The 23,754-nt window shown below is 38.6% G+C and overlaps 1 protein-coding gene across 2 annotated transcripts in view; it reads left to right on the top strand.

Moving 5' to 3' along the window:
- Window positions 1–23,754, top strand: part of LOC126236271 (vacuolar protein sorting-associated protein 18 homolog) — a 349,435-nt gene that overhangs the window by 29,849 nt on the left and 295,832 nt on the right. The window contains exons 5-8 of one of the 2 annotated variants that reach the window (XM_049945428.1): window positions 1,765–1,812; window positions 6,314–6,503; window positions 6,582–6,703; window positions 10,925–11,110. In XM_049945428.1, coding sequence (XP_049801385.1) covers window positions 1,765–1,812; window positions 6,314–6,503; window positions 6,582–6,703; window positions 10,925–11,110 — 546 coding nt within the window. The remainder of the gene's footprint in view (window positions 1–1,764; window positions 1,813–6,313; window positions 6,504–6,581; window positions 6,704–10,924; window positions 11,111–23,754) is intronic. The other variant, XM_049945429.1, reaches the window with a different exon arrangement.

The raw sequence follows: 23,754 nt of genomic DNA, 5'->3' as shown, positions 1-23,754 counted from the left end.
CTCAGGGAGCATTGACTCCAGAATCCCCTGCTAGAGAAACAAGCCACAGATGCTACATGTGCAGCACATGCAAGTCCAGCTGCAAGCCACAGACTCCAGAATATGAGCATAGGCAAGGTTTTGGTGCCCGGCTTAGCTGTCCTGTTGTCAATTCCATATCAGTGTTATCTCACCAATGGTGCCATAGTTCTGCCTGTGATAAGGCCACATTGGGCTTCTTTCATTTTTAGAACATTTTAAACTCACTCCTATTTGAATACATGTTTCATCATGAAATTGGAGAAGAATGGAGACCTCTTGTTTCTGGATGTAAGGGTTTGTTGAAAAGAGGATGACTCCTTGGGTCACAGTGTTTTTAGGAAACTAATACATATCAACCTATATCTGTAAGCTGTAAGCTGTCATCACCCATCTTAACAGAATAGTGTATTACAGACACTCATTCATAGGGTCCAAGCTGTATCTGATGGAGTGTGTTCATCAGCAGAGCTTAGCCATATCCAATCTGCATTTTTCCAAAAGGGGTACTCCAATAAGCCAATTCACAATGCATTTCAGCCAGGCACTCATTAAACCAGGAGTCAGAAAAACGGGAGACCTCCATTAGAATGGCTTTTCTGCTGTGTGTAGGTGGTCGGTCCTTCAGGATCATCAGACTTCAGGAAGCACCAAACAGAATTTCTCTTCCATCTTCTGGTTCAAGTGCAAATGATGGTGGGATCCATAAAAGATGGCTTAGGTGTAAGAATATGATGAATATACCAGATACTGAGGCAGTGTGGGAAATAATACATTGGCCAGACATTTTGCACTATTAAAGACACAGGATTTCAGTAAGGTAACACCAGTGGGAAATTGAAGGCAGGCTGGATTAACCAGGCACTAACATCTGGAGTGCAGACATGTTCTTGAGTCCAAGACTTGTGCCTGCCTTTCCCATGCCACACGTGGGGAGTCCATGATTGCTTTCTCTGCCAAGGGGCTCCAGATGTCAACATTCCCTGGAGTAACGTTACAGCTGTACCTGTCGGCAGCTTCACTTTTCTAGCAAATCATCATAAAAATTGGCAAGCCACAATGGCTAACTGTGTTTGCACTTGAAGATGATGAACAGGTGCCTCATAGAAATAGTCTGAGTTTTAGACAGTACCATTCCACACAGTGCGTGGAGAATTTCAACCCATTACAAAACTTGTTGGGTTCACTCGAGCCGCTGCTGAGGGATGTGTCTTAATCCATTTCTAATCATTAGTGACAATGTCTTTAGTTCCATATATTTCCATCTGGTGAAGTGTGATATTCACATTCATTGTCTTGTAAATCTTTGTTTGCGTTAAGTCTTTCTACTCTTTTTTTTTTTTTTTTTTTTTAATATAAAGGCATTGCACTTGGCACATTGCATTGTAGAACTGGTTGACTGTTAGATCCCAGATACAATAAGATGATGATATTGTATCAGAAAAGAGAGAGATAATAATGATGTTTATGAAAAGTGTTTGCTATATCCTTTGCAAAACTATAATTCATTCCATAAACAAAAACTTTTAAGAGGCTGCTTTCCATCCAGCTCTTCTGCATGTAGGTTTGTGTCTGGATTGAAGCAGCCCATGTACATACTACCATTATAAGTACTTTAATTTAAAAAGTTTCTAAAATATAATTCTGTGGATGAGATCATGTGAGGTGTGTGATGCATGAACTATACACAAAATAAATTTTTAATTTGTAAATGTCTAATCTAACCATCATTTGTGTTGGACGCAGCTCCCAAGCTATCTGCCTCTGTACGGAACTAGAGAAGTTGATGGTCTGGTAGGTTGTGTGTGTGATCAGTGCATGTTCTTATTACACAATTTGTTTTTCAAAAAAATTGAATTACTTAGCTTAATTGCAAGGATTTCCAGGTATTCCAAAACATTTTATGAATTTGTGTGGTTCCACAGATCATTTTAAGTCTCAAATGTCTATGATGTATATTAGCAGACTAAAGTGACAAATGAAAATTTGTACCAAGGCTGGGATTTCAACCCGGGTCTCCTGCTCCCTAGACAGATTAACTATTGACTACGCTGTGTGGGCACAGTGACTTTGCGCAACTGCATGGACTACTCTAGTATGCTTCCTTTCTCAGTCCAAATTCCATATTAATGCCCCAGCCTACTGGTATTCCCCCTAAATTCAAACAGCATTGCAGAAGCTCTCTAACTGTATTGGAATAGCACATCAGCATCAAATGAAATAGAGGATCCTGCCTGAAACCCAAGCCTTGGTGCTTTAACCAAATGAAACTATGTGGTTCCAGAGAACTTTTGAAGTCTCAAACATCTATGACATTTATATGCAGACTGAAGTGACAAATGAAAATTTGGGATTGATGCAGGATGGGAAGAGAAACTGATGACTGTACCTATTCAAAGGAACCATCCTAGTATTTGCCTTAAGCAAATTAGGGAAATCACAGAAAACTTCAATCAAGGTGACCGGACACAGATTTGAACCGTCCTCTTTCTGAATGAGAGTTCAGTGTGCTAAGCACTGCGTCACTGCACTATTTCACTATATCAAGTGAACAGAGCTCTGCCTAAGTTGAATTTCCATTGCGGGAATACCAAGGGTCCTATTGACTCTGTGTGTGTGTTTGGGGGGGGGGGGGGGGCTTTCAGAGGAGTATTTGTACCACTGGGACACCTTCGGACACAACCAGTTAAGAAAACTTTGCTGTCAAAAGCAGTCACAGCTGAAAGCTATCACTAATTTTAACAGGACACAAGCATGTTAGAATGCATTGTTGATTATAAAAGGAGGTGATTCATCATTTGAAAATGTCTCCAGGACTATATCTTTAACCACATATAACAGAACTGAAACAGTACATGTCAGAGAGCCCTTCGCACCAGACCAGCCAGGTGCCGCCAGCATCTGCCATCACATAGTATTCCACTACACATCACCACTTTTGCCTCACCTTGCTGCTGCCCCTGGAACTAAGTTCATCCATGCTGCTTACTGGCAGCTGATTAACTTTGGAAAATTGCCTGGGCTCGTACAAAGTAGCATTGCCTAATGGACTGTAAATCTGCACCAGTATTGAAAGTGCTGTTAATTACTGGCTATAGAATTGAGTAGGTGTCAGAGTCTCCCGAATAATATTTCTTGTCTAGAACTACAATTCCTGAACTATTATTTTATGCTGCTTTCGTAGACTGAAGGATTTTTTTTCCCTTAAGTGTACCTAATGATAGATAAACTAACTGTATCCTGTCAGACATTATTTGATGTGGAAGACCTCAAAGGGATAATGAGATATTAAGGATGTATTATATGTATAGTGCAGTAGGCAATAAGTTTACATTGTGACCCCTTCAGTGACAGAGATTTAGAAACAGCACTGGCAGATACAATAACAACAGCTGATTTTTAAATGTTTGGGAGCTGCAACTACAGCAAGTCTTGGAGCAGGTGTTGACCTACCATGAGGTAACCCCACCCATCTCAAGACAGACCATGCTTGCACCATTCCTGGCATTTGACAGCACTCATTAGGACTGGAGTTCATGTGTAGCACACCTGGGTCATCATCTGTGTTCACACACATCATAAATGCTGCCCGATGATGGAAATATGGTCTTGTTTTGTATTGGCCAGAGTCTTCTGCCCTCACCCTGGATGAGCTTGTGGACAGACTAATCCACAACTGTGAGCTAACCCCTAGTCGCAGATCATATCTGAATGACTGAAGTTCTTCCAGAGTTTTGCTTAACATGATGACATCAGTGGATAATGGGAATTCTCTTGCATGATGGATAACTGTGGCAAAATGTATGCAGATATCCTCATATAGGAAAAGCTGGTACTGAACATGAAGTCAGAAAATCTGAGCCAACACCCTCAATCTACCAGATCCTAGCCATGAGAAAATACATAGCCATTGCACAGGTTTTTGAACTGGCATGGGCAGGCTCATGAGAGGTTTCTTACACCATAGAGCAGCTAGTTGTGCTGCAACATTGTCTGAAGTTAAGGGCATTTTAGTGCTAACTCATAATGCTTGAGATTTTATTTGAATGCAAAATTCTTAAAATGATACTTTCATAGTATGTAATAAAAGTTGAATGTAGTACAGCAGCTAGTGAGTTTGTTCTGTATTTAACTATCTACCATTTGTGGAAATATATATCTGCCATGAACAGTTCACAATTACGCTTTCTTGATTTTTTTGAGTGTAGATTCACGGAAGAAAATGATCAAGAATACCAGTGCCACATACATTTATTATTGTCATTTCCATTCATCTGAGAGGAGAAGTATAAAATTTAAATAAAAATTCCTTCTTTGCTATAAATAGATTTCACTGTTTTGTTACTCAGTACATTGCGTAACTTTAAGTGATGAGCCAGCCGCGGTGGTCTCGCCGTTCTAGGTGCTCAGTCCGGAACCGCATGACTGCTACGGTCGCAGGTTTGAATGGGTGTGTGTGATGTCCTTAGGTTAGTTAGGTTTAAGTAGTTCTAAGTTCTAGGGGACTGATGACGTCAGAAGTTAAGTCCCATAGTGCTCAGAGCCATTTGAACCATTTTTTTAAGTGATGAAGTACAACAGTCGATTTTACGTAACATTATAAAGGTTTGTAGTGCAGATGTTACGGTAAGCATTATCTCCATCTCCATTGAAGTATTGCAGTTCTGCAGCTTTCATTTTTATATATTAATAGTGCAGTTACTGTTCCTGAATTTACATGGTACCAAAACAATCTTGTTTATGACCAGTAACAAATGGAATAGTAGAAAGGGAAAAGCAGAATTGCTTATGAATAAACCAGAATGTTCCAAACCAATAAATTTGATTTGTCAGCAAAAGTTCTTCTATCCACAATGAGTCCCATGATACATTACTATTACTTGACTGGTTATCACTTGATAACAGCACACACTGTGAGCTGTCTTAATGTTACTCATAACAATTTGATGCTCAAGAAATTCTCATTGCATGTGAGCCCTGCCCTGGCTCTTTTTCCCATCTTAGCCAACAGTTTGCAATGCTTGTAGACTCAATTTTAGTTGAGGATGAGTTGGAAGTTGTGCATATTTTGAAGTTTTATATGTATGGAGTCTTTCCCAAACAGATAGAAGGCAGATTTTAATATAATACAGAATTTTTGGATTTTCCATTCATTTTTAGTGATCAGGTGGCCCCACATACCTGTTTTTAAGCTGCCATTTGTCTCATACTGTTTTCCTCTTCGGGAGGCAATTTAATATGCAATTGCTTTATGTTTTGTGCTTGTTGTGTGAATATCTTTTAAGTGTCTGGTAGGCAATAGTTTACCACATTCATCCCTGATTATGCTAGGGGAGGGTGCCGAAGAGTTAGTGACTGAATCCCAAATAAAATAAATAAACAAATAAAAAGGTAGAGAAACTGGTGTTATGTCATTTTGAATATTGCATTATTTTTTTCAGATGTTCTCTAATCTTTACTTTATTGCACATGTTTTACTCCCCAGACCTTCTTCATGTGCAACGGGTTCTGCAGCAGGAAGTATGGCCACATCTGGAATGGTGATTTACTCCATGTGATATTCATTGGAGTTTACCAGGAAAACCTGTCATGTTATCAGATAGGTTATAATTGCTGATAAACATCTCAATTTACTTTAATGACTCCTGTAAGAAACCTTTAGAACAAAGCAAGTTTAAACCAAATGGTGATATCTTTTACTTGCATTGTATAGCACGTCTGCTTCTGTTGTCGATTAAAAAACAGGTGCAGTTTATCATAGTAAGACTGTGTCCAATTCATATGAACAATAATTATGGAAAGGAGAATGCAGTCATTAAGATGTAAAGAAATATAGTTACAGTAAGATGGTAACCCATGGCTCTGTCCAAAAATAACCATGCTTCCAGTAGAAGTCCATAATTCTTCAGTGACTTGTTGAGAGACAGGAGACCTTTCATTATCCTCAATTCTTCCAGATTTTCTGATGCACTCTGTGTTAATAAGAGATTAAACTTTCAGTAACAGATTCTAAATTCGTGGTTTTGAAAGTGTGTGTATGAGCTGTGTCTGTTCAACATCTAACAATTTATTTTATTTCAATTGTTAGCAGAAGACAATGAAATCATTCTGCAATGAACCAGTGATTGATAAATATTTTTATGTATGTTAGGTCTTACTTTCGTGATAGTTCTAATTTCTGTATTGTCACTGTAAATTTCAATATAAATTAAGTTTATATTCCCGGCCAAATGCAGTATATTGAAATTGTTCAAATATCACATCTTGGAAACTGAAATAATTGTTCATGTAACAGGTGTTTGATATTGGCAAAGGAGAGAATGTACCAATAACAGGATTGGAATTCCATCGAATACCTAGTACAGATACATATTTCATTCTTGTGACAACTCCTTGTCGCTTGTATCAGTTCATTGGCAGTGTGACAAATGCTGAAGAAAAATTATTTTTCACACAGATATTCAGCAGCTATATATCAAACCCAGGTAATAAAGAATAATGTTCTTTTTCTAGGTTAGTATGAGATATTTACTTATTAGATGAACTTCATGAATTTATTTCAGAACGATTTCAAGAAATCCCTAGCAATTTGAAATATTCCAGACTAGAGTTTCATTACCAGACATCTAAAGGACTCCCAAAAATCATCGCTTGGCTAACTGAGCCTGGAATATTTTATGGACAGGTAAATAAATAAAAAAACAATCATATACAGTAGAGACGAGAAAATTGTGTTGCGTGATCAAATTAAAAGGACAAATAAGTGGAAAATATTTCTGAAACTTTTTATATTGACCATATTGTGGCATGAACAACACTTCAGTCAAAAGATGTTTGTATGTTTTTTTTAAAAATCAGTGTGAAAGCTAAAGTGATTGAGTGTGGCAGAGGTAGGTGTCATAATGAGCTTTATGCAGCCATGGTTGCAATTCTTTTCTTGTGATTTGTAAAACAAAGGAATGTGAGTAGAAGTGCAAAATTAAGAGGCAGACAGATTTAATTTCATTTTAATTTTGAAACTGTACATTCTATTCCTGATGCAACATAACAGAAGGCGAGAATATTTGTGTTATAACGTCAAGTTTAACACATATATTTCAGAATGACACAACACGTATAAGTCACAGAGTAAGTTGACAAGCAAGACATGTGTACACGTTAGCATTTGAATAAGCACTGAGTCCCAGTCTAGCGGCCGCTGCTCAGCTGGCCGCTTAGGTGGCGCAGCTGCTGCATGGCTGGCAGACAGCGCCGCACGTAGAGGACGCGCGTAATTGCGCGGCGGCGCTTTGAATGATCTGCGAGTCACAACAATTTGCATAGGTGTTATTTATATATCCAAACAAAACATAGCAGACCTTGGCTCCTCATCACTTTTTAGTAAAGATTTTTTAAATTCTTTATCATTTTCTGGCAGTTATGGCAAATCAGTGCAGCAGACTCTGAATGTTGAATGTTTTAAGAAATTATTGCAGTGTTGTACTGGTATTATAAAGAAGCAACATACCTATAGTCTTAAGAAAATGTATTTGAAAGGGCTGCAGCATAGCATATACCATGTGTCTGGCAATTCCTGGTTTTATGTTCTGGTCTTGAAGCTAATGAGTAGTGCAAATGTTGTTAATAAGCTGAAGCAATGGCACAAATGATGATCATTTTGTTTAACCTTGGATACCAAGACAAGCCAAATTATTTTCTGATGCATTGTCTTTGTGTGTTTTTAATGCAGTAATGTTGCATTCCATGTTGATTTCACAAGTTGAACATACAAATAATAATTAATAAAATTTTCTTGGGCTTCCAGCCATGTCAGGTGGTTAAAATCCCAAGAGCTTTCAACCAAGCTCGCCTCAGTCATTGTGAAGTGGTACGAATGACTGCTGTGTCACTGGCCACATCATTATATAGCCGCACTACTGGCTGTGATGCCACTAGTGCTCTCTTCCTTGACATATATGGTAATGTTTTCATCCTGCATCCGTCACGCCTGTTTTAACCTCGCGATGGACGGGTCCCAGGCTGTGCTGAGCTGCAAACCGCTGTCCTTGTTGATGGTGTTTTCAGAGGTTTTTATTTCAATAGCTTCTTTTATGACACTATCCCAAAATCTCTTCGTCCTCATAGCAACAGATGTTTCATCGAATAGAATTCGGTGGCCATTTTCTAAAGCGTGTTCTACCACAGCTGATTTTTCTGGATAGCGTAGCCATAAGCGCCTCTCGTGTTCCGTCCGGCATTGCTCCACAGTACGTACTGTTTGGCCAATGTAGTAACAGCCAGACTGACATGGTATCTTGTACACTCCAGGTGTTCTAAGTCCTAGATCATCCTTCACAGGCTTCATGAGCAGTCGGATTTTTGCTGGGGGCCTGAACACCGATGAAATGTTATATCTCTTCAGGAGCTGGCTAATCTTTCCCGACAATGTACCACAGAAAGACAAAAACACAAGTTTCTTGCTTTCTTCTTTGGTGGTGTTCTCTGTGGCGTGTTTCTTGTGTGTCACACCAGATATAGCGTGTGACACCTGTCCGTGGCTGTACCCGTTTTCCCGGAAGACTTTTCAGAGGTGGCTCAGTTCTACAAATAGTAAATTTATTTTATTCCTTTAATCATAAATGATCTTAATTTGTGTGTAATTTAAGGAGAAAAATTATAACATTGTCATCTTAAATTGGTGAAAGCCCCTCGTATATGTTAAGTTATAAGTGTTTCGGATAATCATCAGGAAAAGTAGTCTGACTTAACTACTGAACTAAACTGTGTTCCTAGATCTTTCTTTTACTGTACCACATTTGCATGAAGTTAATATTCATTTTCACTTGTTGATATCTAGTGTGGCTGTTCCGTCTGGTGATTTTATCTGTTCATTATCCTGCAATTAAATTTTAAGTTTGGTTACATTCTAAACTCTGATGCTAGTCCCAAAGTTGCTTGATGATTTATGCTTCTTCATCATTGCCATTATCATATCACCACCACTGCTGCCACAACCACCACCATCACCGTTTATGTGTGCTGTGCACCAATCATCTATAGGTAAGTGGTTGCCTTTCCCTTATTTTACTTATTTTTCCATCCAGGAATTTCCAATATCGCTACAGATATAGGTCAGACATCTATGTAAAGCATCGTATGCATGCAAGCTCCTGTTGTACACAGATAAGCCAAAACATTGTGACCACCTGCTTAATAATGTGTTGGTCCCCTTTGGAATGCAATACGGCACAGATACTACCTGATAACATCCCAGATGTATTCCATCAGATCAGATGAATTTAGTGGCCAAGACTTCAATGTGAGTTCACTATCGAGCTCCTGAAACTACTTTAATGTGATTCTGGCCTTGTGGTGAAAGTTATCCTGCTGGAAGATTACATTGCTGACAGGAAAGACATCAAGCATCGTGGAATGAATGAGGTCTGCAGTAAGATTCACATACTCCACAGCCCTCACGATGACTTCAGTTATTACCACAGATCCCATGGTAGCCCATATGAAAATCCTCCATAGATAATAGTAAACCCTCCGCTTGCATCTGTTTTGGGCAACCATTTACCTGTATGACAGTGTATCCAGACATGACCATCGGCATGGTGTAACAGAAAATGTGATACATCTGAACAGACAACATGTTTCCATTGATTCATGGGGCAACGTCGATGATCCCGTGCCCACTACAGTCATAACCTAGTGTTGCTGGGTCAACATACGTAGGTACATGTAAGGTTCATGTGCTATGGAGCTCCATGTTCAGCTGCAAAGAACATTGTGCTCCAAAACACTGCACCAGCATTGTATTCTGATGCCACATCTGTGTTACAGAGCAGGCAATCATGTGACCTCCTCATTCTCTGATGGGGCATGGATGTCCAACATCTTGTTGCCTACTGTGGTTTCATGATCCTTCAGCCACATTCCATAAATGCTCACACCAGTAGAATGCTTTGACATTGATGATATGCCCATTCCCAGCAACTGGACTGTAATCGTCTATAACAATCTGTCATGTCAAAGTCACTAATGTCAGTGGATTTTCCATTTGTGGTCTGAACCACTGCTAAAATAATTTACCATTTTTCTCCACTCTAGTTGTATACTTTCCTTACCGAGTCACTTGCTCACAATATGACCAGAGAGCAAACAATCTAATGGTTGGCAATGGTATAATGTTTTGGTTCGTCTGTGTACAATTAGTGTAAGGACCATAAGAACAGTACGCACAAAATTAGGATGTGCTCAGAGGAATAAAGATGCAGATCTGTCATCCAGGTCAGTTGTGAGTGAAATAGGGGAGAAGTGACTAATACAGTGGTTTGCATGATATATTTGGGCTGGAATTTTGTAGAATGAGAGAAAGTATGTTATTTTGTGCTGAACCTTTTCATGTCAAGTGTATTTTTCAGTGCACTGTATTTATTTTGTTGTTATCTGCTCCACATGTTATGTACCAATCTCAAATTAGAAACTTGAGATAATTGTGTACAGATAAAATTTTTATTTTTTAGATCAACAAGACATGATATTAGATACCCAGTGTAGGATACTAAATGTAAAGATGCTGCTTTATGTATAAATCTGTTACATGTTCTTTGTTCATGAGGAGCTCCTTGTCTTGGATCTATGGAATGAAAAGTGTATATATCTATGTAGCCTTGATGTAAAACAAAAATTTCGAAGTACAGAAGCACAGAACTTGCCAGCATTCTCCGTATTTTGTGTTGTTATGAGGTTACTTATAATACTGACTATGGAAAAAATGTTTTTATGTATTTACCTCACAGATGTATTACTGATTCGTGTAGAAATGTTGCATCAGTCTCTGATGGGCTGTTCATTAATATGTAATAAATATTTCTAGTCCTGTGAGTATTCATTATCAGTTGACGTTCTCTTTTCTCTACAGCTTGACACTAGCAATAGTGATTCTGTCCTGAGCAACAGCCAGCTGCTGCATTACCCTGCACCATCTGAAGGGGCTCCACTTGCATTTGTCATCACAGAATTTCATACATTATTGCTTTTTGCAGACCATGTGAAGGGAGTTTCTTTGCTAAATCATGAATTGATATTTGAAGACTACTTCAGTGAGGTGAGAGTTCTCATATTTGATAATATTAATTTTTTAATCATTTTACTTTCAGTTATCAAATACTGAGCAGCAACACTCAAAAAATTTGAAGTTGTAGTTAGCAATCCAAATACACTTGTGGTCCATTTTTTATCATCATCTTTGTTGCACTTTAATTTGGATTTTTCTATGTAGATTTTACATTTTATGATTAGATGAGACAAGAAGAGATCTATGCATGAAACTGAGGATTTTGTTTCTTTGTTGAATACTGATACCAGTGTGTGGGAGCTATTTTGGTAATTTACCTTCATACATGTGGGGGAGTACACTCTCGGAGAGCAGCTATTGCTCTTCCATTAAGCAGTTTGATTAACTAGTGAATTCTGACCAACTGCATAATTGTTCATACAACATGTTCAGCAGAACCTTGCATTTTGTTTATTAGTCACTACTTCATTCTTTGCTTGTTTGATTTATACTTACTTACACTTCAAAAGACCTCTTGAAATTATCAAATACGTAAGAGAGGCAGGTTACTTGTAGTTACATCAGCATACTGAAGTAGTACCAAGTTCTTGTCTTGAAATGGAGAGAGAAGAGAGAGAGTGTGTGTGTGTGTGTGTGTGTGTGTGTGTGTGTGTGTGTGTGTGTGTGTGTGTGTGTGCACGGGGGGTGGGGGGTTGAATTAGAGAATATAAAGATGACCATCATCTCCTGCAGCTTTTTAACTCTCAACTCTTAGCTTTATTTGTGAAATTTTCATTACATTCTTTTGAATTTAAATAAAGAGGACCAACTCAGTGGTTTCTCTTGTTACTTGCAAAAGTGTTACTGCAAGATTAAACATGAAGCTAGATATCTCTCTCTTTGTATGTGTGTGTGGTGGGTAGGGGAGGATAGAGGGATGGAGAGGGGGGGGGGGGGCAATTCGTTTTGAACCCTAGACAATGAAGCATGGTCTATATGGAAATTATTTTTGTTGTGGTTTTGAATATCAGAATTCATTCACATTCATTATTAAAAAAAACACCATTAGAGAGTAAATTTATCGACATATGAGCATAAGAAGCCCAAGGTCTCTGTGGAAGCTATTGCAAGTTGTTCAATTTTTGACTGCATGCTTTTATGGAAAAAAAAAACTGTTTGACCTTAACTGCTTTGTCCCAGAAAATTATTCAATGGTACAAACTGAGGGGAAAAGTATGCTAGCAATCCTGTCGGGTGGTTGTCACAGTGATAAAGATTTCTAAGTATAAAGCATGCAGAACAGAGTTTTTAGATTAACTAATCCACATGCTGATGCCATCTCTGAATGTAGGGATTTTACACACATGATGTTTCATTTAGTGTGTGCTTATTGAACTATACTCCTGTTACCTTAAGTCATGCTTTTTAGTTTAGTTTTAGAATGTGAGAGGGAGCTGAAATATTTTGAGTTTTGCATTTGTTGTGTGAAATTGAGCACATCAACAGTCACTTTCTTGGCTCATAAACAATTATTTATGTACAAAATATACAGAAGAACAGAAGAATTAAAATGATCTACTTATATATCCTTTATTTATCTGAAAACTGTCAGCTCCAAATCACAAAATCTAAAAAAAAGGGGAAAAAATTAAAAAATGTGTTGCTCTTACAGCATTCCAATTTTCATCATTATTTTAAAAATGCAGTTAGGTTAAGATTTCCTTTAACATGAATTTCTTGTAACATTCAAGGCTTACTAAAAGTGTCTTGTGTCCAGGTCACACTGACTCTAAGCATTCATCTACGAGGCTGGTTTGAAAAGTTCTCGGAACAGAATAGAAAAAAAGAACGTACGTCACTGAAACTCTCTTTATTTTTCAATGTAGTCTCCTTGTAAATTAATGCACTTGGTCCAACGATGTTCCAGTGCCTTTATCCCATCTCGAAAATGAGTTTCCTCCAGGCCTGCAAAATAGTTGTCAACTCCAGCTAACAGTACTTTGTTTGAAGTGAATCTTCATCCACCAAGAAAAATTTTCAGTTTTGGGAAGAGATGGAAGTCTGATGGGAGCCATGTCAGGTGAATAATGTGGGTGTGGCAACAATTCATACCTTAGTTCATGTAATTTTGTCATGGCGACAGTACGTGTGTGTGTGCACAATGTCGTGATGGACGATAACTTTCATCCTTGCTAAACCTGGCCGTTTTTTGCATATCTTTTGTTGCAATTTGTCCAGGAGGTTAGCATAGTATTATCTAGTAATTGTTTGCCCAGTGGGGAGATAATCTACAAACAGAATCCCCCAGAACATTGTTGTCATGACTTTTCCCTCTGAAGGAATTGTCTTTGCTTTCTTTGGTGGCGTAGAATCAGCATATATCTACTGCTTTGACAGTTGTTTTGTCTCTGGGGTATAGTAATGCACCCAAGTTTCATCTGTGGTCACAAACCAACACAAAAATCTTGTTTGTTTCTCCTAAAATGGGCCAAACTTTGTTCCAATATGTCCATTCTCCTGCGTTTTTGATCCAGCGTTTAGAGTTGCGGCACCCATCTTGCAGATAATTTCATTTCTAATTCTTCAGTTAAAATGTGATATACTCTTTCAGATGACATCTGGCAAGTGTGAGCAATTACAATCACTTTCAATTGGCGATCCTCCATGACCATTTTGTGCACTTTTGCAATGACTTCTGGAGTAGTGACACATCGTGGCTGACCGCTGGGCGGATCATCATCTAAGATCTCCCAACCAAATTTGTCCACTTGGCAACAGTTGAATATGAATGGCAGAGTCCCACAGTGTATTCTGGAAATTGGCATGAATGTCCTTTGCTTTCATACCTTTCTTTACAAAGTACTTAATCACTGCTCAAATCTCGATTTTTTTTCCATCTTTGCAAATCACTACATGGGATTAACAACAGAGCACGTCACCGCCACAACTCTCTTCCAAGAACACTGATGTGGCACTTGTTTACAGGCAACAGTCCAATGAATATCAAGTGAACAACTCGTTGCACTAGTGCTGACCTCTCATGGTGATTCCGAGAACTTTTCAAATCACCCTTGTACATCGAAACTTATACTTACTTTCAGCCACCTGGATACTCTTCCTCCTCACTGTTTGCACCATGAGTGTCCGGTTAAAGAGTGTGGTAGTCAGCATGATGGTTTTCAGGGATGTAAGGAAGCAGAGACAAGTCCTTGCGTTTTGCAGCAGCAATCTTTCTGCCACCAGAATACAAGTGGTCCTCATTTTACAAGCATGAATAAATTGTGATGGGTTTGAAATGTTGAATCTGTTGGTGTCCTCTTTCTGAGGTTTTCCAGTATGTTTGTTAAGAATCTCAACTTCCTTCCAAAAAAGAGTAGTTTTCTTTAAATTGGATAATGCAAGATATCCTGACCTCAATTTTCATGACAGAAATTTGATGCAATTTCATCTTTTGTCCAGATGTGCTCATCTGTTTCTTAGCTAGATTTTAAGTTGGTGCTTGTAAATCTTAAAGATCTTCCTTTGTCATTTTCTGCACAGGCAAAGGGTTCTTCAGTTGGGCGTTTTTACCAGTCCGAAGTAACAACATAGTCCATTTTCCTGATCTCTTTCTTAATAACACAAAAGTCACTATGAGAAGACAAAAAGATTTGCCCAGGAACCGAGTAAACAAACAAGAGATGATTTGTGAAGCACCTCCTGAAGCCATGTTTTCATACTATTTACACATAACACCATCATCAGTGGTACATATGTGGATATCAAAGTTGTATACACAAAATTGTTTCAAATAGTACACAACTTCAGCAGATATCTTGGGTGTTGAAAGAGTTTTCTCCAAACCAAATTTATTAAACAAAAGTCTGTTTCTTCTGTGCAACATTCGACTCGATACTGTCTCAGAAGAGTATAAGTTTGATGTATATGAACAACCAGATGTATTATATCCTGTTGTTTGGATATCCATGCATCACACACCTTACATGTATTGGTATTAGGCATCTTGAAACCTATATTAAATTTTCTTGTGAATATTGTTCTGTCAGTATTATACCCATCCCACCACAAACCATTTCTTCTACCTTCATTTTTGTAAAGTCAGTGCATTTCAGCTACAGGTGTCACAGAATCTCTCTCTTGAGATTTATGGGCTTAATTTTCTAACAATTCTTAATTTTCTAACATTTTCTTAATTTTCTAACATTTCTGCATTGCGAGTCTTGTCACCAGAATAATCAGTGTCATTAGGTGTTTCATGATGAGTGTGAGATGTTTATGCACTTTGGTCTCCTCTAGCAGTAGATAAGTGCCACCTAGATATCACAAATATATCACAAAATGCTTTAGCACAAACTGTTACTGCAACACCATTCACATTCTTTATGCAATATGCTTATGATAACTCTCTTTTAATATCATTGTCAAAATCTGCACTGTTTCTATAAACTCTGTTGCTTGGTTTGTCGTGCACAATGCTGTACAAAAAAACATTTTTCAGATTATATTTTCATAGATTATAAAACTCAGTGGAGTGACTGTTGGTTTCAGATCAGGCATATCTACATCCGAAGCAATTTATGCACTTACAAATAATGTTTTAGAATGCCTTGACAAGAAAAAATTATCCGTTGGCATATTCTGTGTCCTGACTAAGGCTTTTGACTGCGTCAATCACACAATACTTTTAGGAAAAGCAGCCCAATATGGAATCCGTGGACAAATGGGTAACTGGCTCGGGTCATATCTAGAAGACAGACAACAAAAAATAGTATTGGGTGTTAACAATCTACAAGTAGGAGAGGTAGAGTCTGACTGGGGAACAGTACATCATGGAGTTCCACAAGGGTCAGTCCTTGGTCCCCTCCTAGTTATTATATATATTAATGACCTACCCTGTCCTCAAAGAGTGCTAGCAACATCACAATGTTTGCCGATGACACAAGTGTAGTGACAGCCAGCAAAACCTCCACTGACGTAGAGTTAAATGCCAAACAAGCACTTGCAAATGCTCTGAACTGGTTCACGGCAAACTCTCTAGCAATAAACCTCAGTAAAACCAATTACATGCAGTTCCAATCCAGTTACATAAGCCCAGAAGAGATTAACATTGCACATGAGAGTCAACAGTTGCAGAGCGTTCAGTGCACAAAGTTCCTAGGCGTTCACATAGATAACCGGCTCAACTGGGAATTCCACATACAGCAAACACTAAAAAAACTTAGCTCAGCAACATTTGCCATCCAAATAATCTCCAAAATTGGAGGCATCAACGTATCGAAGTCTGCATATTTTGGCTACTTTCATTCAATGATGTGCTATGGAATAATCTTTTGGGGAAACTCACCACTTTCAAAAACAATTTTTGTAAGCCAGAAAAAAGTAGTCCGAATTATATGTTGTGTCCCTCCAAGAACCTCATGTCAAAATCTCTTTAAACAGTTAGGTATATTAACCGCTACCTCACAATATCTCCTCTCACTCATGGCTTTCACTCTTCTCAGTTCCTCTGAATATGAAACAAATGAGGCATACCATCATTATAACACAAGACGGAAAGGTGATATGCACTGTGAATGGAAAAATCTCTCTCTGGTACAAAAAAGGGTAAAGTACACAAGTACAAAAATCTTTAATGCACTCCTGAGTAATATAAACTGTCTTAAAGAAAATAAAATGCTATTAAGAAAAAGCTAAAGGAATTTCTATTGGAAAAATGTTTCTACTCTTTAGATGAATTCTTCAACAGATATAAGTAATTGGAGTAGTAATTCAGATTATTTCCTTTGTCATTGTTATCTGTGTTGTTTTTTATCACTATTGTATTTTTGTATTGTATTGTTTATTATCTTGATTATATTATTGTATTGTACCAGTTTTGAATCATTCATCTACCATGTGTAATATTTCAGTATGTGTTGTATTATGTGATATCTATTTTGTATCTGCTTTGACTCATTCCACATCCATGCGTAATCACGCCTTACTGGATCTATGGAATATGTATCTCAAATAAATAAAAATAAATAAACTGTCCTTATCATTCTCCATAAGTGTGTGATACTCACCAACTGGGGTTAGCTTTCATAGACTTCATAGCACATTCACAACTACAACCCTGTTTCCTCGCTGGAACAGCTTTGCTAATTTTTTCACTTTCTCTTCTTCCAGTCATTTTAATTTCTTTCATGTTTTCTGGATCTGTCACAGCTGCTAGACACAAAATCATGTCACTGTCAGCCATGATATAAACACTAAAACGTGTGACTACAAACACGTGTGCCATTGACTACCACTTGCTGACATAATGTTACTCTTTGGCTAAGCTGAGTGTCTCACAGATTTTAAAAAAGTCTCAATGAAGGATGTGGAAAATATTATAGTATTTTTAAAAAAATAAAGAATCCGCTGGGTGGGATGGGATACCCACTAAAGTGAGTAAAGCAGTATATCACGTAATAGCACCTACACTAACTCAAATAATGAACTGATCTTTTGAACAAGAATGCTTTGCTGGTGTGTTGAAGTATGCTGAAGTCAGAACTCTGTTAAAAAAAGGGTCGAGGGAAGACATGGGAAACTGTCACCCTCTTTCTTGTCTTCTTAACCTGTTGGAATTATTAGACAAAGTAGCCACAAACCAAATCTAAAATTTTGTTGTAAAAATGATATTACAAGTAACCAATTTGGGTTTCAACAATGAAAAAAAACCCTCTGGATGTATTGAATAACTTTACTGAAAATGTATCCAAAGCATTGGACCAGAGAAGTAAAGTTTTAGGTATCTTTGTGATCTGACAAAATCCCTTGACTTGATAAAACACATCTTGCTTACCTGAAAATTAGATAAATATGGCATTAAGGGCAGTACTCTGAAATGTCTTATATAATGCCCATACAACATAAAACAAAGGGTAGCTATCACTACAAAGTCAGTGGCTTATTATTCTAAATGGAGTAGAGTATCACTGGGTGTGCCTCAAGGCTCCAAATTAGGGCCAATCCTGTTCCTATTGTGTATAAATGACTTACCCGCAAATATAAATTTCCTATCTGTTCTGTTCATAGATAATACTTCTGTTTTAATTAAAGATGAAAGTGCAGAAAAAATTCTGAGCTCTACTGTGAGCACATTGGCTATCCTGGAAAACTGGTTCCAGTTAAATGGTCGGAAACTGAACACTGCAAAAACCCACATGGTACCTTTCTAAACAAACATTCAACATGTGTGGAACTTAAAATATAACATAACAATAACCTATGGAAGAAGCTGCCATAGTCAAATTCCTTGAACTAAATGTAGACGACAACTTAAGCTGGAATACATGTATTGACTTCCTGTCTAATAAATTGAACAGTTTTACATTTGAAATGCAAATAATAGCAAATTATACTCACATGAGCACACAAAAAATAGCATAACATAGTTGTTTTAAATCTGTCATTATGTATGGTATAATTTTTTGGGGAAGAAAATTACCAGGTACATGTGTACTGTACAGCAAAAAGAAGCTTGTCGCCCATTATTTCAGAAACTACGAATCATACCTGTTCCCTCTATATAGTCTGTATAGTCCCATACTCAGGGAATGAGTGTAGGGGGAGCAGATGCAAGAATCCTGCATCATTGCTAATGACAAGGTCCAAGTGTAGGTGTAGGTGTTGCCTTCCTCCAAGCTATTATGAAGGGTCAAACGTGTACCCATGTTGTGTGGATGACCGTAATGAGTGCTTTTACAGTGTAATCTTGGATGTGTGTTCCCTTCATATACATTTATGAAGTTATGATGTTCCTAGAATGCAGACAAAAATTATTTGAGAAGAAAAATAAAAAGAATTTTATGCTACCCATACATCAGTAGAAATTATATGCTTGGACCCAACAGAATATGAGGATGATGAAATATAATAAATAAATGGGCAAAAGTATATTTAATATGAAGCCAGATATTCTAAAAATAAGGCTACAGCAGATTAGAAAGATTCACAGAATTTGAGCAAGATGTAACATAGTGTTATATTTTTTAAATTATATATATGTGTGATTTTTTTTTGTGTCCTTCAGACCCAAAATGTGCTTGATACTGCTCTCCATGCTCTACTCTATTCTGTGCAAGCCTCTTCATCTCCAAATAATGACTTGACTACTACTGGGGTAATGCAGGAGTAGGTTTAATAATGAATAAAAAAATAGGAATGTGGGAAAGCTACTACAAACAGCATAGTGAACGCATTATTGTGGCCAAGATAGACACGAAGCCCACGCCTACTACAAGTTTATATGCCAACTAGCTCTGCAGATGACGAAGAAATTGAAGAAATGTATGATGAAATAAAAGAAATTATTCAGATAGTGAAGGGAGACGAAAATTTAATAGTCATGGGTGACTGGAATTCGGTAGTAGGAAAAGGGAGAGAAGGAAACGTAGTAGGTGAATATGGATTGGGGGTAAGAAATGAAAGAGGAAGCCGCCTGGTAGAATTTTGCACAGAGCACAACTTAATCATAGCTAACACTTGGTTCAAGAATCATAAAAGAAGGTTGTATACATGGAAGAAGCATGGAGATACTGACAGATTTCAGATAGAACATATAATGGTAAGACAGAGATTTAGGAACCAAGTTTTAAATTGTAAGATATTTCCAGGGGCAGATGTGGACTCTGACCACAATCTATTGGTTATGAACTGTAGATTAAAACTGAAGAAACTGCAAAAAGGTGGGAATTTAAGGAGATGGGACCTGGATAAACTGACTAAACCAGAGGTTGTACAGAGTTTCAGGGAGAGCGTAAGGGAACAAATGGCAGGAGTGGGGGAAAGAAATACAGTAGAAGAAGAATGTGTAGCTTTGTGGGATGAAGTAGTGAAGGCAGCAGAAGATCAAGGGCTAGTAGAAATCCTTGGGTAACAGAAGAAATATTGAATTTAATTGATGAAAGGAAAAAATATAAAAATGCAGTAAATGAAGCAGGCAAAAAGGAATACAAACATCTCAAAAATGAGATCGACAGGAAGTGCAAAATGGCTAAGCAGGGATGGCTAGAAGACAAATGTAAGGATGTAGAGGCTTATCTCACTGGGGGTAAAATAGATACTGCCTACAGCAAAATTAAAGAGACCTTTGGAGAAAACAGAACCACTTGTAGGAGTATCAAGAGCTCAGATGGAAACCCAGTTCTAAGCAAAGAAGGGAAAGCAGAAAGGTGGAAGGAGTATATAGAGGGTCTATGCAAGGGCGATGTACTTGAGGACAATATTATGGAAATGGAAGAGGATGTAGATGAAGATGAAATGGGAGATATGATACTGCGCGAAGAGTTTGACAGAGCACTGAAAGACCTGAGTCGAAACAAGGCCCCGGGAGTAGACAACATTCCTTTAGAACTACTGATGGCCTTGGGAGAGCGAGTCATGACAAAACTCTACCATCTGGTGAGCAAGATGTATGAGACAGGCGAAATACCCACACTTCAAGAAGAATATAATAATTCCAATACCAAAGAAAGCAGGTGTTGACAGATGTGAAAATTACCGAACTATCAGTTTAATAAGTCACAGCTGCAAAATACTAACGTGAATTCTTTACAGACGAATGGAAAAACTAGTAGAAGCCAACCTTGGGGAAGATCAGTTTGGATACCGTAGAAATGTTGGAACACGTGAGGCAATACTGACCCTAAGACTTATCTTAGAAAATAGATTAAGGAAAGGTGAACCTACACTTCTAGCATTTGTAGATTTAGAGAACACTTTTGACAATGTTGACTGGAATACTCTCTTTCAAATTCTGAAGGTGGCAGGGGTAAAATACAGGGAGTGAAAGGCTATTTACAATTTGTACAGAAACCAAATGGCAGTTATAAGAGTCGAGGGGCATGAAAGGGAAGCAGCGGTTGGGAAGGGAGTGAGACAGGGTTGTAGCCTGTCCCCGATGTTATTTAATCTGTATATTGAGCAAGCAGTGAAGGAAACAAAAGAAAAATTCGGAGTGGGTATTAAAATTCATGGAGAAGAAGTAAAAACTTTGAGGTTCGCCGATGACATTGTAATTCTGTCAGAGACAGCAAAGGACTTGGAAGAGCAGTTGAACGGAATGGACAGTGTCTTGAAGGGACGATATAGGATGAACATCAACAAAAGCAAAACGAGGATAATGGAATGTAGTCAAATTAAGTGGGGTGATGTTGAGGGTATTAGATTAGGAAATGAGACACTTAAAGTAGTAAAGGAGTTTTGCTATTTGGGGAGCAAAATAACTGATGATGGTCGAAGTAGAAAGGATATAAAATGTAGACTGGCAATGGGAAGGAAAGCGTTTCTGAAGAAGAGAAATTAGTTAACATCGAGTATAGATTTAAGTGTCAGGAAGTCGTTTCTGAAGGTATTTGTGTGGAGTGTAGCCATGTATGGATTGAAACATGGACGATAACCAGTTTGGACAAGAAGAGAATAGAAGCTTTTGAAATGTGGTGCTACAGAAGAATGCTGAAGATTATATGGGTAGATCACATAACTAATGAGGAGGTGTTGAATAGGATTGGGGAGAAGAGAAGTTTGTGGCAGAACTTGACTAGAAGAAGGGATTGCTTGGTAGGACATGTTCTGAGGCATCAAGGGATCACCAATTTAGTATTGGAGGGCAGTGTGTAGGGTAAAAATCATAGAGGGAGACCAAGAGATGAATACACCAAGCTGATTCAGAAGGATGTAGGTTGCAGTAGGTACTGGGAGATGAAGAAGCTTGCAGGGGATAGAGTAGCATGGAGAGATGCATCAAACCAGTCTCAGGACTGAAGACCACAACAACAACAACAACAACAACAACTACTACTACTACTACTACTACTACAGCCTTCTGATTCTGCTTACTGTGTTCATTTCTGTGTCTCCCTCTATGATTTTTTTAACCCCCCCCCCTCCCCCCACACACACACATACTCACTCACTCTCTCTCTCTCTCTCTCTCTCTCTCTCTCTCTCTCTCTCTCTTCTCTCAGTTCCTTCTTTTATTCAAGTTGTGCCACAAATTTCTTGTCTCCCCAGTTCCGTTCAGTACTTCCTCATTAGTTATGCAATCTACCTATCTAATCTTCAGCATTTTTCTGTAGCACTATATTTCAGAGGCCTCTATTCTCTTCTTGTCTAAAATGTTTATCATCCATGTTTCACTGCCATACAAGCCTACATTCCAGACAGATGTTTTCAGTAAAGACTTCCCAACACTTACATCTATTTATCTTTCCAGTCTCCCACCACCTCACAAAATCCCACAATCCGGCCACAGAGGAGCATTCCCCTCATAACTCAGTACCATCCGGGATTGGAGCAAGTGAATTACATTCTCTGCCAGGGTTTTGATTACCTCTCGTCATGCCCTAAAATGAGAAATGTCCTACCCACTATCCTTCTAACCCCTTCTACCATGGTATTTCGCTGTCCATCGAACCTACACAATATACTCGTCCATCCTTACGCAACCCCTTCTCCCAATCCCTTACCTCATGGCTCATACCCCTGAATAGACCTAGATGCAAGACCTGTCCCATACATCCTCCTACCACCACCTACTCCAGTCCGGTCACTAACATTACCTATCACATCAAAGGCAGGGCTACCTGTGAAACCAGTCATGTGATCTACAAGCTAAGCTGTAACCACTGTGCTGCATTCTATGTAGGCATGACAACCAACAAGCTGTCTGTCCACATGAACAGCCACTGACAAACTGTGGCCAAAAAACAAGTGGACCACCCTGTAGCTGAACACGCTGCGAGACATGATACCCCTCATCTCAATGACTGCTTTACTGCCTGTGCCATATGGATCCTTCCCTCCAACACCAGCTTTTCTGTATTGCGCAGGTGGGAACTTTCCCTGCAATACATCCTATGTTCCCGTAACCCTCCTGGCCTCAACCTTCGTTAGTCACTGTCCTCACCCATCCAGCGCCCTCCCTCTTCCCATTCCAGCACTACACAGCCAACATTTCACCGCCACACCCAGTCTTTTAATTTCTTTTATTTTTATTTTTATTTCTCTCCTTTCAGCTACTTACCCCCTCCCCCCTCCGCATCTTCTCTCTTACCCTATGTCTAAACTGCAACACTTCACTGTTTGCCACTTCCAGCATACTACCCATTCCCCTCCCCGCCCCAGCCTCCTCCTTACCCCCATCCAGTCACCACTCCCATCGTGCACTGGTGCTGCTGCTTGCGGTGTAGTTTCAGCTCTCTGAGACTGCAGATGTGTGTGCAAGTTGCGCTTGCGTGAGTGTGTGTGTGCGTGTGTGTGTGTGTGTGTGTGTGTGTGTGTGTGTGTGTGTGTGTGTCTACTGCTGACAAAGGCCTTAATGGCCGAAAGCTATGATTGTGTGAATCTTTTTATTGTGCCTATCGCAGCTCAGCATCTCCGCTATATGGTGAGTAGCAACTTTACTTCTCTCGTATTGTTACATTCCATCCTGGATTTTCCATTGTTTAAACCTATTTTTGATGTTAACACATTTCTGTTTTCTGAAATGAAATGCCTTTATTGCTATTGCAAGTATGCGGTTTACATCCTCTCTACTTTGGCCATCATCAGTTGTTTTGTTGGCCAAATAGCAAAGCTTGTCTACTACTTGTAGTGGCCTGTTTCCTAATGGCCTGATTTAATTCAACTACATTCCATTATCCTTGTTTTACTTTTGTTGATGT

This window comes from Schistocerca nitens, chromosome 2 (assembly GCF_023898315.1).
Source record: "Schistocerca nitens isolate TAMUIC-IGC-003100 chromosome 2, iqSchNite1.1, whole genome shotgun sequence".
Lineage (NCBI taxonomy): Eukaryota > Metazoa > Arthropoda > Insecta > Orthoptera > Acrididae > Schistocerca > Schistocerca nitens.
This window is presented reverse-complemented; position numbering and strand designations above follow the sequence as displayed.